Here is a 19,316-nt window from a genome sequence, read left to right as displayed (position 1 = left end):
TTCTGACTTTTTCTGAGTAGTTTATTGGAGATAAGAATCTCATGGACTTACCTTCCTGGGGTGGCACTGCAGTACTTAGATCTCAGCCTCTTGAGTAACTGGGATTACAGGTTTGAGCCACAAGTGCCTGGCTTTGTGCATGTTTCTATTATGTTGTTTATTCTTCTGTACAATAGTGCTTTGCTGTCTGTCGCTCTGTCTCCTCTCCTGGGGTCACTGGTAGGGGTCATATCTCATCTTTGTACTCTGTCTACAAAACCTGTCCTAAAAATATTTGAACCAATGAGATTAGCAAGATACTATGATTCTATAAATAAGCAACTTGGAAAATGTTGCCCATTTATAAAAGCAGCAAAGACAAATTTAAAGCATTTGAGTGAACATTGAAAGTACAAGAAGTCAGAGGACAGACTGATTGTCAGATTTATTTTGCCACAGTATATTATTCTAGAATATTGCAAATGTAATTGCTGTGTGAATTGTATGTGATTATATTTTATCAATACTACTGTTTAATACCTTAAATTTTGCATAAGAGAGTATTTTATATTTTTGTAAATTTTCTAAACCTTGAAATACAGAACATAAAAGCATAAAGTTACTAGATATATATTGCATATTAATGGATGAGTCAAAATATAAGTAGACCTTACTTAATATATCTGTGATTTTTACAGTTTTATGTTATGCATTAATTCTCTTTAACACTTCCAATGTTTTTCTCTTTGTGAAATGATAAAAATTTTAAATTCTTTTGAAATCTATTTTTGAAAAATACAAGTTCTCTAGCTTCCTTGCCAGCTGCAGAAGTGAGTTTTGTGTTAGTAGGTACAATGCTAAGTGCAGGGCGGCACAGTACAGTGCTAAGCTCAGAACAGTGCGATGCAGGGAAACTGTGTGCAGGCCATCCTGTACTGAAGCCATGCCATTTCTGGTGCCCTTACCCCACACCAGAGCCTGCCAGAATGCAGAGGTGTCATGATGCATACTTGCTTAGGAATAAGACTGCTGTCCGGACAGTTAGGGTGGATGGACCAATGTCTGCAGAAGTCTTCCCGAGTAAAAGCCCTGCAGTGTTCCACTGGGACCTGAAGATAAACCAGACTTCTAGTCCTGAGGAACTCCAAGCAGTGAGACTTTACTCTTTCAGCACAGTATTTCTTTCCTTTCATACCTGTTTATAGATTGGTAGCCCTTTTCTTTTTTTTTTTTTTTTTTTTGCCAGTCTTGAGCTCAGGGCCTGAGCCCTGTCCTTGGACTTTCTCAAGGCTAGCACTCTACCACTTGAGCCTCAGCACCATTTCCGGCTTTTGTCTGTGTATGTGGTACCAAGGAATCGAACCCGGGTCTTCATGCATGCTAGGCAAGCACTTTAACCACTAGGCCAAACTCCTGGCCCCTGGTAGCCCTTTTCTGTTACTTTCTCTTTTTAAGATTTCTAGAATATGGGTGAGCAGATGTATATTAAAAAGACATTTGAATCTGCCCAGATGTGAAAAAAAATTTCTATGGCTCTGTAAGCACAGGAAAGTTACACTTTAATAAATATAATAATCTCATACCAGCAGTTTGAATATTTGATAATGATTTATTCACTTTCCTTTTATTTAAAACTAAACCACATTTATCTAAGTCAAATTAGCATTCAGTGCTTGAGTACCCATAAATTTAAATATGGTGTTATAATTTATTTGAAAAGGTTCAATTATGTGAAAATGTTATGTTTTGAATTATATCCTAAACTTGATCTTTCTCATACTATTATGAGTTTCATACTCTATGTATATTGCCATCATCTTATCAGCACAAAATTGTTGATAATCATGTAATATAATAATTTGGAAAGTTATGCTATGTTTGTGATTGGTGCCAAATCTGATTTTCAAAGTATAATTAAAAAAAACATTGAACACACAAAGAAAGCCACCACTTATGTATAATTTAATCAGATACAGTACCTTCATCCTGAAAATATTTGATCTAGTAAAGCAAAAGAGAAGGGTATGTAGTATGTAATTTCTCACAAAAGAAATTTCAGAAATTGTTGCCTATGTCATAAGACTTATTAATAGGTGTAGATATTGAACAGTAATTTGTCAGCATCAGCTCATTTAGTCCCACATGATATACAGATAACTTTTAGTAACTGAGTATGGGCAGTATAAACTATAACTATTTTTCAGAAATAAAGTCTGTTTACTTGAGGCATTGATTGATACTTTATAAAACTTTAAGAGAGTTCACTTTATTATATATATATCCTTAAATCTATTTTCCATTAAGGTATTAAAATGATAGTTGATCTACTTGGTTTTCTACCCAAATGTATGTTCTTTTCAATTAGATGGTGGTTAGAAAATAATTCACTAGATAATTTAGATGCTTCACGGATTGGAGAAAGCATAACAGATTGACTCATCAGCTAGAGTGGATGTGATATGATTCAAAAGCATCACCTCAGTCTTCCATCAAGCACAGAAACTGTATAAATAACCAATTGTCAGCCCTTGAATATTAAAAATCACCTCCAAATGGCAGCACGAGGACATGCACATCTAGACTATGGAAAATATGGAGCTAGTGAGAAAAGGCTGACTCCCTTCAGTACTGAAGAACTTGAAGATTACATGTACCATCTATTTCCATTTTGATTAATACTTTGTGTCCCAAGTGAGAAAGGGCTGGGCTCCTAATTTTACAACTATCTTCTGCTAAGAAATGCTGTTTTGCGTGATGCTTGCAAGCATTGCCAGAGGCTGGAGAAGAAAGCTGCTGCTGAGAAAACAGAGCAGGACAGCTTCTTCCAGGTCAGTACAGAAGCTCAAGGCAGCTCTGTGTTTCGAGGCTCAAACTCCTGGAGCTGGGTCAAGGCAGAGCTTTGCTTCATTTGCCACATTTTGAGAGCAGAAAACCTGCCCCTGCCCCCTGCCAGTTGATCTGCCTCTCCCACATGTTTATAGGACAGCTGGGGACAGCAGTGTCCTCTGGCTCCGACTGTGCTATCATTCTGCTTGTCCTCATAGGAGAATGAAGTAAACCTGGCCAGCTCCAGATGTGAAGAGAGGTCAGACAGGACCCTTCCTAGACATAGAAACTCCTTGGTGCCAGCTGAGGTTGGGAGTCAGCTTTTGAGACCTCCTATAGTCCAGTTGGGCCTGCAAGGTGGAGCGGGTTGTCTAAGAAACAGAGACCACCCCAATGAAGCTGTCTCCATCAAGCTCTTCCTCTCATAGCAGCACTGCAGCTGCGTGGGCCATGACCCCACATGAACTCAACAGACCCTGCTCAAACTCTACATCACCTCAGCTGGGAAAGTCACTGACAGTGTTAGTGGGTCATATACAGAATGCCAGTTACATGGAAAACAAGTTGGAATCAAAGACTAGCAATGTCTGCCTCTCCTTTACCTGGTTTTCTCTTCACAGCAGACTCCGGAATATGAATTCTAATCAAATCAAGTTATTTCACCTCTTGGTGCCTCAGGAAAGTGGGGGACCAATAGAGTCTTCTCTATTGCTAGCTAAAGATTGGAAAGTTTATGTAGAAGTGCTCAGAACAGTAGCTAGTGCAGAGAAATTTGCCTTTTTCTTGTGCTTTCTGTGTCTTCTGTAGTACTTAGCACAGTAATGCACACAAGTAAACTCAGTGTGAAGTTTTAAATATATTTGAAGGATGACATTTCTATTATAGTTGACCTTTACTAAGCCTAAGCTTATTTTTAAAGGATGAAATATTTCAGCTAGGCACTGTTGGCACATACCTATAATCCTAGCTACTTTGGGAGGTTAAGATAGGGAGAATTGCAGTTCATGGCCAGCCTGAAAAAAAAAAAAACAGCTTAACCTATAGTTTGATGCATTAACACATGCCTGTCATTCTAGCATAAATAGGCAGATCACAGTCTAAATGCATGCCTGGGCAGAAAATAAGACCCCATCTCAAAAAAAGGGTACCGAAAAGGGCTGAAATCGTGCTCACCTAGCAAGCATGAGGCCCTGAGTTCAAAGCCTCATAACACACACACACAAACAAATGACAAAAAATTGGTATGGAAAGAAACCAGAGTACTGTGATTTTTTTTTTAGTGGCATTGAATGCACTATAAGTACAGAGTTGTATTTGCATTTGGATCCATGAGCACAACGATGAGACCCCTTAGATGATGGATGGATCCGGAGAGATCATAGATCCACAGCAAATGGAGTAACCTTAGTAAATATGAGTAGGAATGCAAAGATGGAGCAGTGGGCTGGGGTGTGAGATGATAGGAACGAGGCCTGCCGATCTGGGGGTTAGTTTCCTTGGGCTTGGCTGTCCACACCTCCATCTCCTAATAGTAACTGGGAACAGGCTGAATGTCAACCACCTGCCTGCCAACCACTCCACCAGAGTTCCTTCCAGGAACTCTCAGGAAGTTATCTTCAAGTGGTAATCACCAGCCACGGTTGCCGTTTTCCGACAAGAAAGTGCAGCACTGGCTTCATAGCATTAGGACAAACTACAGTGACACTGGTTTCTTCCTAGTATTCAACCTAGTGTGAAATTCCACATTTTGAGATATACTTGAAGAAGATGACAATGATGACACTTAGGGCCACCAGAATGATTTAAGAAGTTGGAAAGTGAAGCGTGAGAGATAAAGTTAATAAGGCCCAGGAATTTTTTTTTAATCATGAAAAAAAGAAAAGAACTAACAAAGCAGAGCAAGTAGCAACAAGTAGTGTCAGTTCTGTGGGACGCTCTCACAGTGGTGGTGGTGATGACTGTCTTCCATCTCTACTGAAGCTGGCACAAGAGGAAGTGCACAGAACTTAGAGCATTTGTATTTACATTTGATGCCATGAAAATTTCCTGACAGTACACATTGTTAGTCACTGAAAAGGATTCTTAGGAGACATTTTGGGGGCTTCTATAGAGATGTTTGAAATAAAATGGATTTTTAACCATCAAACTGCTTTCAGGTAGCCCTGTCCATGGGCAGACAGAAACAGGTGTCCTTTTAGGATTCCTGGTCCTTGGAATCACAGAAGCCTGAGAGGTTTAGTGCTGGGCAATAATTAAATTTCACTTGGAGTCCTTTCATCATCCATAGATGAGACCATCTATTTTTAATCACATTATTATCTACCTAAATTATTTTCTGAACCTATCATTTGGTTCCTTGAACAGATGAACTTTAAATAGCTAATAAAAATTTCATAAATTGGTTCCTTGGGAGAAAAGAAAGGGAAACCTTTCTTCTTGAATATAATTAATTCTTAACTTGTGAACTCATTGGAAATGGTTCTTTTTGGAATGAGCTTTTTCTTGCCTGACAAAGCTGACAGTCACGGCAATGTCTTTGTCTTCTCTGCTGTGAGCAGTTACTTCCCTGCCAGCCAGCCATGAAATGCATGGCCTCCTGTATTGGGATGTCAGTGTGGTATGCAAATGAGTCATCACTATTGCCCTCCTATTCCTCCTCCACCTCCCCCCCTCTCTTCCCACCCCCTCCCTGTCTCACTTTCTCCATCACTCTGCCATGTACTGCCTAGCATGTTCTAAGTGTGAATATGTAAGAGATAGAAAATGCAGGGTAGTACATCAAGTGCAGAGGTGAGCATGCCCTGACCCTCACTAGGCTGGCACTGTGGATTATCACTAAGTAGGATCACCTCAGAGAAGTCTTTGAAATTGCCTCTCCCTTTCTTTTCAGGGTTCTATCCTCATTTCCTGGGCACTCCTTGAGGCTTCACTGTCTGTCTGGCCTTCTTCAATTCACTTCTTGCCTACAGGTGCCAGTGGATACTTCAGGCTCACTCTAAACTCCAGGCATCTGCCAAGCCTGTGAGAGCATGACTGTTTGCACATCTGCAATCAACTAGGGGCTTTTTTTTTTAATTCTTTCAGCTCAGCAGGCTTTTCAGTGTTGCTCTGCTGCTCTTCTCCAAGGCCATGCTCATGGGGACCACTTTGCCTCTGAGACCTTGGGGCTGTCAGGCTTAGTCCATGTTCATTTATGTTTCCAGGTGTTTTTCAAGTGACAGTTAGACAAAATACAAGATTCCGTGATTTATAAAGTTATAAATCTCATCCTATGATAGTTTGGCGAAGTTTTATTGGCTTGGTGCTCTGCTTTGGTTTGCTGTTTTTGGTTTTACTGGAGACAGGGTCTATCTGGGCCATCCAAGGCTGACCTGAAACCCTTATTCCTCCTACCTCAGCCTTGCTGGTGCTGGGATTATAGATCTTCATGCTGCACCTGGCCCTTGTGATGATGTTTGAAAAGCAAAATTTGACTACTTTCAGATATCTTCTCTTTATAACTTACATTGGAGGTAACAAAATGTTCTGTTTAGTTGGTGTTTTCCTTTCCCATAAAAAGAATGAAGAAACCTGAAAATAAATATAAAATGCTCTCTTTAATCTTATTCACCCTCCTGCATTTTGCTTGAAGTCAAAAACTGAACATTCGGAAGCTTTTTATCATTTGTCTTTTCTAAGAGACAAACCATGTGAAGAGCAATTTTAAAGAGCACATTCTAACTACTCCTGGCTTCTCTTCACACTGACAAAACATTTTAGAATTCTAGTTTCTTGTTAAAAACCAGTGTGTAAGTACTACTCATTATTAATCTGGCCTCTCTGATCCTTTTATTAGGCAAAGGGGTGGGGAGTATTTAACAGTTCAGCCATTGGCCTCTACTCCAGGTAATTGTGTGATTTCCCTTATTGTTCATGGCTGGCATTTTCTGAATTAGATTAATTTCTTTGTATTCCATCTCTGTCTTTTCCAGATAGCCATTCCTTTGATTAAAAATATAATAAGGCATGATAACCTATTTGCATATTTTATAAAAATCAACCAAACTACTTTTTAGTTTGAAACCTGTTGTTTCGAAAAATGGCTTTAAAGTTCTACCATTGGAGACCCATAAGATTGGCTCTGCCTTTTCACAAAGCACTTGGGAGTTTGCTGTGATCCCCTAGGCAGCTGTCACAGTGGATGTTAAAGTCTGTTCAGGTGGTCCCTACACAGGACCTTAGAAGTTCTGAGAATCTGAAAGAGACAATGGCAACATTTCCATTACAGTGAGAGCTGAAGTACCTCTTAGGCTGAGATGGTAATGAATTCACTGGATGTACCAAACCATTTTAAACAGCAAGCTACTGCCACGAGTAGTCCCTGTTTCCTTAGAGGACAGCACATTTTTCAGCTGCAGTCAGTGCTCCTAGGGTTTAAGATGTTCTAATGCAGGTAAGGGCAAAAGGAGCTAGGGAGGGTACCTGGCATTATGTTATTGTGTGTGTGTGTGTGTGTGTGTGTGTGTGTGTGTGTGTGTGTGTGTTCATTTGAACCAAAGCGTGGCCCCTTTGTCGCAGAGAGACTTCAAAGAAAAGTACACATTGAAGCTTACATAACTGGATTTAGCTTACAAACTCATAGGTAAATAAGTTGAGTAGTATGTAAGAGTATACAAATGTATTAACTGAACTAGGGTAGACTCAAGGAAGATACCAAATAGTGTAATTCCTTAGAAAACAAAAATCAAAGTTCAGCAAGATAAAACACAGAAAGTGGGTAGTCAGAAGGAGTGGAGTGAAGGAGGCATTGGTGGCACGGCCTGTAATCTTAACTACTTAAGAGGCTGAGATCTGAGGATTGCAATTCAAAGCTAGCCAGGACAGAAAAGTCTGTGAGATTCTTATCTCCAATACACTACTTTGGAAAACATAAATAAATAAATAAATAAAGCTGAAAGCAGTGCTGTGGCTCAAGTCTCAGCTACAGCACTCAAGCCCTGAGTTCAAGCCCAGGACCAACACAAGAAAGGGGGGAGGAGTGTGGATTGGATGAAAAGGATGGACTGATAAAAAGGAGAGGTGGGGGGTGCAGACAGTAATCCAATGTGTATCCTACAAAATTAAGAATAAGTGAAGGAGTAGATATGGGAGACATAAGTGAGAATGTTGAAAGGGGAATCATGGATCAATATCTTGTATTTGTAAGCTGCTTTTTGTTATATGGCAACTCCTTTGTACAACTAGTTAAAGGTAATAATAAAAATGTTAAGAAATTGAAATTGAGCAAATAACTAGATCTCCACCCCAACAGATTAAAAACAAAATGATGAGCATAATGAATAGGAAATCCTTATTACTAAGTAAAAACTGAGTAGAAGCTGGGTGTGGTGGCACATGCCTGTAATCCTAGCTACTCAGGAGGCTGAGATCTGAGGATCAAGGTTCAAAGCCAGTCTGGGCACAAAAGGACCTGAGACTCATATCTCCAATTAACCCCTAGAAAACGGGAACTGGGGCTTGGCTCAGGGGTAGGGCAGTAGCCTTCAGCTGAAGAGCACAGGGACAGCACCCAGCTCAAACCCCATGACCCACCAAAAAAGAACCTGAGTAGAAATTTCATCTTGAGCTCCCTTAGAGAAAAGCAAGCCCTGGTACATTATGTTATTACTACTGCAGGGTAAGAACAAAATTTATATGGGAAGAGAAACTTTTTTGGGGGAAAGAAAATTCCAAGATCAAATGACTTTTACAAGATATTCTGGGAGAAAAATTAAACTGCAGGGCAGTGCCTTGTGACACAGAAGACTCCTTTGAGCAGGGCTTCTAAATCCCTGCCTCTGTAACCAGCTGCTGAACCAATGAAGTGAAGAAGAGGTGCCCAGACTGAACTGGCCATGTGTTGATTTTACATGAGATCTAGTCCATTAGAAATGAGCTTAAAGTGTTTTTAAATATTTTTGCAGGCCAAAACAAAACATATGCACAATTTTTGTATGTAATAATCCTCATTTTGCAACCTCTGTTCTGAATCAAGGCCTTCCCAGTTGCCTATCTTAACGACAGCAACAACAAAAATCAGCCTTCAGGTTAGCCCAGTGGAATTGCAGATTTTTTTTTAACAGAAAAAATGTTGACTTTTTTAATGCTTTTCAGTGCATACATTAAGCTTGTCTACTATGTGGGAATGGATGGTTTTCCCTCATTTCATTGGTTGAGAGTGTTTCTCCTGCCTGAAATAGTTTTCACTCTAGTGAATGGCTGTGAAGCTGACTTAGTAAGCGTACGCATTGTTTCATCAAGTAGTACTTGATGGGCCAGCACCATGGATAGCTCCCATGCTTGTTTCAGTGAAATGCTGCAGTTTGAAGTCCCTTTCTAAGCAGTTTAATATTCTAGGGTGCTGACTTTGAACATAAACGGTTTGAGGGTTTTCTTTTGTTGTTGGGGGGGTGTGAAGAAAATCATTAAGCAATATTATTGAATAACTGATTGTTTACATTTGTGTGGTCATTTCTAAAACTGACAGAAGGTAATAAAAATGTCAGTAATGTTTATCGAACTTATACTTTGTGTCCTATATTGAGCAGTATTATCCCATTTACTTTTCACAAAACTCTTTGTAGTTCTTACACTTATTGTCATCATCCCTATGTGATAGATATCTTAAATAATGTGGTCCTAGGTTCCATGCCCAAAGGAAAACCCAGCCAGGCTAAGTTAAACCACTGCCCTCTGCTGCTTGAAGCCCACGTCTATATGAGAATAACATTCTTCCTTTGAACATTGAAAAGAGGTACATTTTGGACCTCACGGTGTATTGAAAGTCAAATGGCAAGAAAAAAATCAGATTGCCAAGAACATGGAAAATATACATGTATTCACACACACATGCATATGCACGTGCATGCAAACACAATTCTTTCTCATTAGTCTTAAGATAGGATTCTTGAAAACGAATTTATTAGAATTTACAATGTGTGTGGGCCAAATCTCATAGTCTGATGTACACAGAGACTTACACTTCATCAAAAATTACAGATGGAGCAAAATTACAGATGAATACTATCTCTCTTTGATGCCATACATTTTCTACCATGCCTTTCTAGATAAAGAGAAGACTGGATATTAGTTAATATAGTTAACATAGTAACAATTGACTATTGGATATAATTATAATAGCTAATTTGCTATGTAATATATTCGTATCATCAGGTCCAAGTGTACTTTGTTATTAAGAACCTTTTTTTAAAATCAAAGACATAGTCTAAAATGCGACTTCCTTTTTATTATTCATGGTTAAATCAATGTGAGCTATTGGCAGTGGTTCAAAAACTATTCCTGTTAACTTGTTTTTAATAGTATTTGATTTATTTGTGTGTCCAAACCCCTGATGTGTGACTGTATATATGTTTACTCCTTGTGGCTATGTACATTTAAACATAGTGTTGTTGGTAGAAAACAAGTGTAAAATGTGAAAAATGTGCGATTATTAAGGAGCTGAAATTATAATCTTTATCTTTTCTAGGACATGTAGAATGTAATATAGCTTTGATTTTTTTTCATTTCAAATAACCAATATTGCTGTATAATTTGGTGATGAAGTTATTACTTTTTCTAATTAGTTTCAAAATTCTTCCCTCTGATGAACTAAGTTGGTCGTTTGTTTTTTCTTTGGGCTCATACTGTCCTCCCCAATAGAAAAGAGGTCTTCTCCGAATAAGAGAGAAGCCCTTGAGGCTGGGTGTGGTGGTCACTCCTGTAATCCTAGCTACTCTGGAGGTTGAGATATGAGGATCACGGTTCAAAGCCAGACCAGGTACTAAAGTCTGTGCGACTCTTATCTCCAATTAACCACTAGAAAATGTAAAGTGGCATTTTGGCTCCAGGAGTAGGGCAGTAGCCTGGAGCAGAATAGCTCAGGAACAGTGTCCAGGCCCAGAGTTTAAGCCCCACGACCCACAAAAGACAAGAGAGAGAGAGAGAGAGAGAGAGAGAGAGAGAGAGAGAGAGAGAGAGAGAGAGAGAGAGAGAGAGAGAGAGAGAGAGAGAGAGAAGGAAGGAAGCCTCCTTGGCTATATAGTAAAAACTTGATTTTATAAACACAGACTATAGTAGACTATAGTGTTGAATTGATATGTGTACTTGTGATAGCTTTGGGGAAGCATTCCATTATGACCTGTGGATTTTCTTTTAGACCATCCATGGACACAAAGGGCCAATCACTGCAGTGTCCTTTGCTCCTGATGGACGATATCTTGCTACCTACTCCAACACTGACAGCCACATTTCTTTCTGGCAGGTAAGAGGAAGTGCATGATTCCCTGTGGTGGGAATGTCTTCCCATTGAATCTGTCTTCCACCCCTTCATCCTGCCTTTCAATTCCCTTTCTTCCACAAATGTCAACAAATATTTATTGATTGAGGCACCAGCATGCAGGGTGCTGAGAATACAGTTAGCAATACACCAGGGAGTCAAGCATGCAAGCACAGTAGAGAGGCAACCCAGACAGTGAAGTTTAGGAATGCTTTCCAGAGAAAGTAACATTTTGGCCAAGCCGGAAAAAACACTGGGGGAAGGGTTAGAATGGAAGGAAGAGGGAGGGACTGAAAGAGGAGAGAGAGAGAGAGAGAGAGAGGGAGAGAGAGGGAGAGAGAGAGAGGCGCCCAGTAAGTTGGCAGTGAATAAGAATGAGATGTGTGTGTGACCCAAAGGAAATGGGCAGCAGTGGACTTGCTTGGGTTACTGGGCTCCTTCCATGGAAGTCTTGGACCATGGGCCAGTGATTTTTGCTTTCCTTCTGAATTTCCCACATAATGTTAATTCCTAAAGTATTCAAAATATTTTAAAATGCCAGTGTTAAATTCTGATTGGAATGAACACTAGTTTGAACAACTAATTCTTACTGTAGATCCCCTCAGTACCTAATCATACCCCACCTGCCCTTCAATTACCTTACTCTTTTTAGTGCTGACAGACACACAGATATTAAATTCTGTCACATCCCCCAAAGAGTTAATTTAAAATTTAATTATTTACTTTTATTTTCCCAGGATACAAGTGTGTTTTCTAAGGTTTGGCCTGTTGCTTGGAAAGCTGAAAAATAAAATAAAAGTTTAAACAAGGCTTCAGCACAACTTGATGATGGCACAAAAAAATCAATAGCTAATAAAATGTAAAATGGATACAATAAATTGCTTAATTAACAACATGCTATTAAAGTGTGACAACTTCCAAATCTGTCAGAGACTTTTTCTACTTCTTATCTAATTTCGTTTTCCAGTTTATTTTCTCATTATCCTTTCTTCCAGAATGTATCTCCAGCATCTTAATTAGCTCATATTAAATTCCTTCTGTCAGACATCTCACTCAGTCTTCCCCTTTTCCCAGTGGGTAACCACAGGACTGGCATTTTCCATGGAAATTCCACCATCACTCTTTACGTGTTTATAAATTAGATTCTTGCCACAATGGTTCTTTCAAAGTTCACCAGTTAATGGTTCTTTGTACATAAATCTGACACAGTGGTTGTAGCTCTTTCATTGTTGCAACTCTACTTTGATATACATTTTCCTTTATTTCCTGCTTGCCCCGTATCTTGAAGCCATGGTTACAGAAATCTCCATTCACCTTGCATTGCTTCAGTGTCTAGGAGCTGGTGTCAGCCTGGACTTTAGATGAACAAGTGACACACGCACTGGGCTCTGCTCTCAAGGAGCCTGAGTTGTGCCACTGCCTGCCTCGTAGAGATAAAAAAGAACTAAGCTCCTGCTTTTTTTCCTGCCAAGTTTTGTTCTGATAAGAAAATGTAATGTTATATAAAAGAGTATCTCTAAAATTATCCAGATTATATTCAGTATTTTTCCTGAGTTTGCTAAATGATAAAATATCCTTTTCCCCTTTGTCTAGATCTTTAAGGTTCAACATGATACTTTAAGGTTCATTCTTGCCGTGCTTCTTTTTTCTCTATTAAAACCTCTACCCACCGCACTGATGGAATTAGGGTTAGCATCGCTCCTTTGATTATAGATCAAAGTTGTTCAGCAGATACTGTCTTTTCGAGACTCTGCCTCTTCCAGTCCCTCTCCTCAGTGCTCACTCTGGGCTCTCTCAAGCATATGTTGCCCCCAGGCACTTGTGCCTGTGGCTCCATGCGTGGTAGAGCTGCAGCACCTGTCCTTGGTTCATAGCACACCTGCTTCAAAGGCTGCCTCTGCAGAGCACACAGCAGCGTGGCTAACACCCCATCTCTGATTTGCCTCTAAAAGCCACTGTCAGAATTTAAGATACAGCCCATTCCCTGGAAGTTTAAATTATACCCAGCTCAGTCTTGCAATTGAAATGGAAGGCACAGAAACAGATCATTCCAGCTTTATCAAGAAAATGCAATGAAACTTCTTCCAGAAATGTAACGGCCTTCTGTTTGAATTACAGACAATTTGGAGGACAGTGTTGAATCTTTCCACTACTCTCTCCTAGTGGACTTGCCTATTTATTTAGCTACATCTCGTTTAGTACTAGTGATGTATGAGAATATTTTTGTATTCTTTCAGTAAGTATACTGCAATATATTTTGAAAACTTAATGAAGTCTTATTAATAGAGCCTTTCTAAAGCTATCAACTATTAAAATCTTCGCTGAGAAATGCGTGTTAATGGTTAGATATTGGTTAGATATTGGTTAATATTGGTTAGATAATTACTCAAGTGAGACTTAGGAAAAGGTTTTTGTGCAACATTACTTACTTTGAGAAAAACATTAAAGCATGTCCTGTTTTGTTGAATTTATCTGTTGTGTTTCTATGTTCAGAAAATAATCTTAGTACTCGTTTTGTGAAGCATATCTCTGAAGGAAAAGGAAAAGCCAAAGTTGCATTTTAGATAGTTTACATGCTCAGCTGAATAATATAATTTGGCAAATCTGTCAAACCATCTGATTTACTAACATCCTATTTCTACAATTTACTATTTTGCTCCAATGTATCTGTTGGTATTTAAGCAAGTAATGCTTGGTAATAAAATTCATTTGTAATTCCTCCCCTTAAAACTGATTACCACCATTCAACAAACAAAAAACTCCTTTCATAAAATGAATAAGTTAGACTCTGGTCTCATTGCCTTTTATTTACTCCATGTATAATAGAATAGTATTGGGGCATTTTAAAATAAAATCATTAGCCATTAAGATTTCCCCCAATGTTTTGTTGAGTTAAAAAGCAGATTACCAAACTACTGTCTAATGGGAGCTTACTTATGGAAAATTCCTTAAATCTGCTTTTCCTCATGAGTATATAGAGTGTATATATATATATATATATATGCCTAAAGTTTGGAAAGGTTGTTTATCAAAATAGTAAGAATAAATGTTGAATAACAGTATCATCACCTTTTTTGCTGAGCTTACTGGAAAAATGAGTGCCAACTTTGCTACTCCAGACCATTTCTCCTTTGAGGAAGTCATGAAACTATGGTGTGAGAAATAATGAAATTTAATGAACTTGAGGGTCTTTATTGTTTAAACTATTTGCAACTATAACAGTGTGTACCTCTAAGAATTTCATGGTTCTGTTCTGAGGCAGGAAGGCCGTATGGCTTACTGAGGACCTTGATCAAAGTAGGGTAAGGCTCAGCAATGAAGGGAACCAAGCTGTAGAATGGCTTTCTCCTTTTCTCATTCTCTCTATGCCATTTCTATTATGTATTTTTTCCCCTCTACTTTAACCTTCAATGCATGTCTTCTATGTGACTGAATATCAAAGAATGAATTAAAAGTGGAGAAGTTATCTATGCATGTTTAGTGTTTGCATCACAAGCCAACTGTTAAAAGTACAGCTTCAGACATATTTTCATAGAATACCCATGAAGAGTGAAAAATAGTATGTAGCTGTTTCTCAAGTGAGAAATTTGGTGGTGGTGGTAGTGGTGTAAGCCTGTTGATGTTAGTTTATTTTAGCAGGCAGTTTTGTGAATCATTTCAGTATATCCTATAAAAAAAACTAAATTTTATATTGTTGCTTATTTTTTTGAAATGAGCACTAGGAAATCAAGCTCATCGTTATTATTAAGATGAAAATTATTTGGAAACCTCCAGGAATTAATAATACATTAAATTTTTATCTTTTGTAAAGTTTTTGGAGATACAAAGAAAGGAAGGAAGGACAGAGGCTTTTGGAAGGACAACAATAAGGCACCACCTGGCTTTAAATGTGAACAGAACTTTAGCAGAAAGAGTTAACAATAACCATACATTTGGTTTTAAAATGTGACCTCGTACACTAGTGATTTTTTTTCACCTCTGTGTTGTGTTCGGCACTATTATTAATGCAGGAAAATCAGTAACATTAGTCATCTTAAAAGGGTTATTACTCAAGATGATTTAAATTGTGAAAATGTCAGTGGAGCCTGCACGCACTCTGCTAGAGATACCATGATTTACGCCCTCTGACACCATCCTGCTGCTGAGAAGCCGGAAAAAGGGAATGGCTTATACTTTGCGCTGATCCAAATTCAGAGCATGAGAGGGGCAATAACACATCTTAAGTGTCCCAGGGTCTGCTAGGATTTCCGTGTGATGGGTCAGAGGTCACAGGGTCACCTGCGTCCCTGGTGTCTTGTCCATGTCGATGGTGGCTCTGCTCTAGAGGATAATTAGAAATGAAAATGAGTGCAAAGAAAACAAATTATTTTGAATCTTCTTTCCCAGCAGCATGCCTACCATGTGCTTTTCTGATTGCAAAAACAATGCACACCAGAAACATTTTAAATGGTATTTACAATCTAAAGAAACCTTCAGACTCAGTTACTCTGAAAGCAGTTTGCTTGGATCACTGCTGTTCCATATTTAGCACTATGATCTGAATGTCTGCTTGCTCATGATTCATAATTTCCATGTTATTTAGGGTGAATGTAGGCATATTAAGACATTTTTAATCCAAAAAAAATGCCAAAAAAGAAACAAATGCCACTACCTGATGAAAAGTTACCATCATGAGACATAGAGCACTCTAGCAGGACAGCAAAGCACTAGGGCAAAAGTGATCCTGGTGCAATAAGGGTGCTTCCTAGAGCCAGCTTTCCACAGCAGGCATCAGGCATGGTGCGGTCAGGACTCCATCTTTAATCCAGACAATTACCACTCTGTCAACAGCTTAATTTTACTTCATTTTCTTTGAGCAAATTATAAATTGTAAAACCAGTCTTCATCAACTTATTCTTTGGGAAATACAGTTGGTATTTTTTGTCAGAACATAAAAATATTTCCCACAAGTCCTAAATGTTGTCTAATTGAGCTGTTTTATAGGCAGCTGTCATTTAACTCCTTTCCTAAAGATCATTGAGGCTCTCCTTCCATCAGCTTCTGCCCACAAAATAAAACTCGAGACTGATGCATTTATAGTAACATCAACTGGCAGTCTACTGAAAGGAGCCCTGTAGAAGTTTAGAGTAGCGTGGAGGTGAATGGGAATGACCATTACAAAGAGAGCATGGAAGTAGGTGGCAGAAGAGATGGAACCAGTCTGTCTAGCCAGGGGAGGGAAAGGATTCCTCAAGTGACCACTGTGCTCTCCTGTCCCTGTCACTCCAGATGAACACATCGCTCTTGGGAAGCATCGGCATGCTGAACTCAGCCCCTCAGCTGCGCTGCATTAAAACCTATCAGGTGCCACCAGTGCAGCCTGCGTCCCCTGGCTCGCACAACGCACTCAGGCTGGCCCGGCTCATCTGGACTTCCAACCGCAACGTCATCCTCATGGCCCACGACGGGAAGGAGCACCGCTTTATGGTCTAGTGCTGCTGGCGGCCACCCTTGCTGCCTTCCCTCCTCCTGGATCTCTGTCCTGCCCCAGGTCCCCCTCAGTGCCGGCCGGGGGAAGCGGGGCAGCGCGGTCACCTGTGCATGTTTCAGAGGCAGCACACATCTCTGGGCAGGACGTGGCCATTCTGTCACTCAGTGGGTTTTTCCTGCCGGCCGGGAGGGGAGAGCCAGCCATTCCTAAGGACGTTCCGGTTGCTGAAAATCAGTAGCCACCTCAGGCACTTGCAGCCCTCAAAGCCCAGCTCCTGAGCGCTGCTGCTGCTGCTGCTGCTGCTGCTGCTGCTGTTGCTGCTGCTGCTTCTCCAACCCGGCCAGGCTGACGCTGGCCTTGGGGTGGTTTGTAAGGCAGCCCTCATTATTGAAATTACTTCCTTCTGATCTCCTAAAACATACCGTTGTTTACCAAACAGACTCTGTGTTTACATGGTTGTTTTTCTTCCAGTGATTGCTAGGAAATCGTTCCATTTCCTAGGATTTTGCCACTACCTTCTTTACTAACACCTAGCCGATTTGAGACTGAGAAAATATTAAAATAAGTGTCTATTTTTTCCTTACAGAAAATACAATTTTCCAGACACTTGTCGCCTCACTACTCATGATCTAATTAATGTGACTATCCAGTCACTGTATAATCTCAGAGAGGGACTTCTGGGCTAAAGAACCAAGTGTGGAAGCATAGCATACATCTAAAATGAAGGCCTTCCTGTGTGCTGTGGACCCTTTGTTGAGCAAAGTTTCCTCCTTCCTTCCAGGACCTTTGCAACCAGAAGTTCCCACGTGTGTGACATAGGTCAGTTATCCCTGATAACTATAAGCCGCCTTCCAACTACTGATAAGTTAAAGGAAAACTAGAAAAGCATTTCTTTTGCATAAATATCTTAGAAAACTAATGACTATGGTACTTTGTTCAGTGTGTATAGAAAATGTGAGGGCTGTTGATGTTTTTCAGTGGCATTAACATAAAGTTGTTCATCATGCTTCTAAGTATACTTTAGATCACTTTCTTCTTATGTCAAACTATACTGATCTTACTTATAGTAATAGAAAAACGTCTGTAGCTTACTTTATGTACAAATTGTTCCCAGCACACTTGGGTCTATATATAAGTCAGATGAGATTAGTTTGGTTTGTTGGTTTGGTTTTTGATTAATTAGTTGAGCAAAATGGTTTATTAAAAACAACAGTAAAAATGAATTTATTCAATTCAGAGAAAAAATTTCAAAGGAACCAAAACAATAATAGATGCATTTAATTATAAAAGCATAAATTGTCAGAGTTGATATAATATACAGAAATGAAGGAGTAAGATCCAGAAACAAATGTATCTGTATTTTATTGAAAAGAGATTTTTAAAGAGCATATGAAAATGTTAAGACCCTACTCCCAGAATATCACCTTCATCCTATAGGAAAGGTCACTTCCATTGATTGTAGTTCTATACTATTCCTTGGTTTAATATAGATATTTTTTCAAAGGTGAATTTATGCCCACATGCACGTACATTGTATTTATAATAATTATATATGTAGTGTCCAGGAAAATAAACGAACGTAACTACGCAGTGTAGACTTCATTTGTTCGACATGCTGTGTTCGGTGTAGATAGAGAAACATGAAGTAAACTAAAACTTACACTTTGCTGTTCCAGTGGGTCCCTGAGCCTGCTCTCTACCCAGCACACATTTACTTTATGAATTTTAATGGAGATGAATTTATTCCAGACTTCAAAACTATTTGAGAAGATGAGGTTAAACCTACATCATAGGAAGTTTGTTTGTACTGAATGTTCTATGTGTCAGGAATGAGGCTACCATGAATGTATGAATGTACAGATGGATCCCAGTAGAGGCTGAACATAAAGCTGTGAGGGCTGGAGGAGAAGACCTTCCGTGTCCTGGGTCTAGACTGTAAACTATAAGCTTCTGTGAACAACGTGAAACTTGATGGCTAGACATCTTTAACTACTTAACTCGAATTTTAATTCTTGCTATATGATGCTGTCCTTGGCTATTTTGACAGCCACAGTCCCAAAATAAACCCCAGCTTGAATTCTCGGCCCTGGCTAAACTTTGTATTATCATCCCAGTATCCGCTTTCAGTGTTTTATTGATTTTGTTGGCACAGCATTTGAACCCATCCTTGTAAACATAGAGACATATGTGGCTTCATTGGTAATTTACAAGCAAATGATGACATGATGTGACACCTGTATGAAAACCTTGTAATGATTGAGCTCACTGTGGATAGCCAGTGAATTAAAATGTCTGCCTCCCAAGGCATTTCTGGATGACTTCTCCACTTGATGGATTCTACCCGTGCTGAATGTCCCTGTGTACATATGTGTGTTAAATAAAACTGAATTATACTGATTATTTTTCTGCACTGTTACTGTTTTAGTGTTTACCCTAGATCAGTGGTTACTCTTTGTAAACATTCTCAGTTGACATACATACACTTCTTTACCTTTCTGGGGTTTTTGTTTGGTTTTGGTTTTTTATTTTTTGCCAGTCTTGGAGTTTGAATGCAGGGCCTGAGCACTGTCCTTTCAAGGCTAGCACTCTTCCAATTAAGCAACAGCTTTCCTGTGTATGTGGTACCAAGGAATCAAACCCAGGGCTTCTTGCATGCTAGGCGAGCACTCTACCACTAAGCCACACTCTAGGTCCAACCCTTCTGTTTTCAATTGCTAACTTCCCTCCGGTGCCAGCTTCAGGAAACAG

General features: G+C 39.4%; 1 protein-coding gene across 1 annotated transcript in view; it reads left to right on the top strand.

Annotated features, from left to right (window-relative positions):
• Positions 1-18,966, top strand: part of Wdr7 (WD repeat domain 7) — a 256,133-nt gene extending 237,167 nt beyond the window's left edge. Inside the window, exons 27-28 of the mRNA XM_090353041.1 lie at positions 10,979-11,083; positions 16,367-18,966. Coding sequence (XP_090209167.1) covers positions 10,979-11,083; positions 16,367-16,570 — 309 coding nt within the window. The 3' untranslated portion in view covers positions 16,571-18,966. The remainder of the gene's footprint in view (positions 1-10,978; positions 11,084-16,366) is intronic.
• Positions 18,967-19,316: the final 350 nt, after the last annotated feature.

This window comes from Megascapheus bottae, chromosome 19 (assembly GCF_031878675.1).
Source record: "Megascapheus bottae isolate mThoBot1 chromosome 19, mThoBot2.hap1, whole genome shotgun sequence".
NCBI lineage: Eukaryota > Metazoa > Chordata > Mammalia > Rodentia > Geomyidae > Megascapheus > Megascapheus bottae.
Note: the sequence above shows the minus strand (reverse complement) of the source record. Positions and strands in the feature narration are given on the sequence as shown.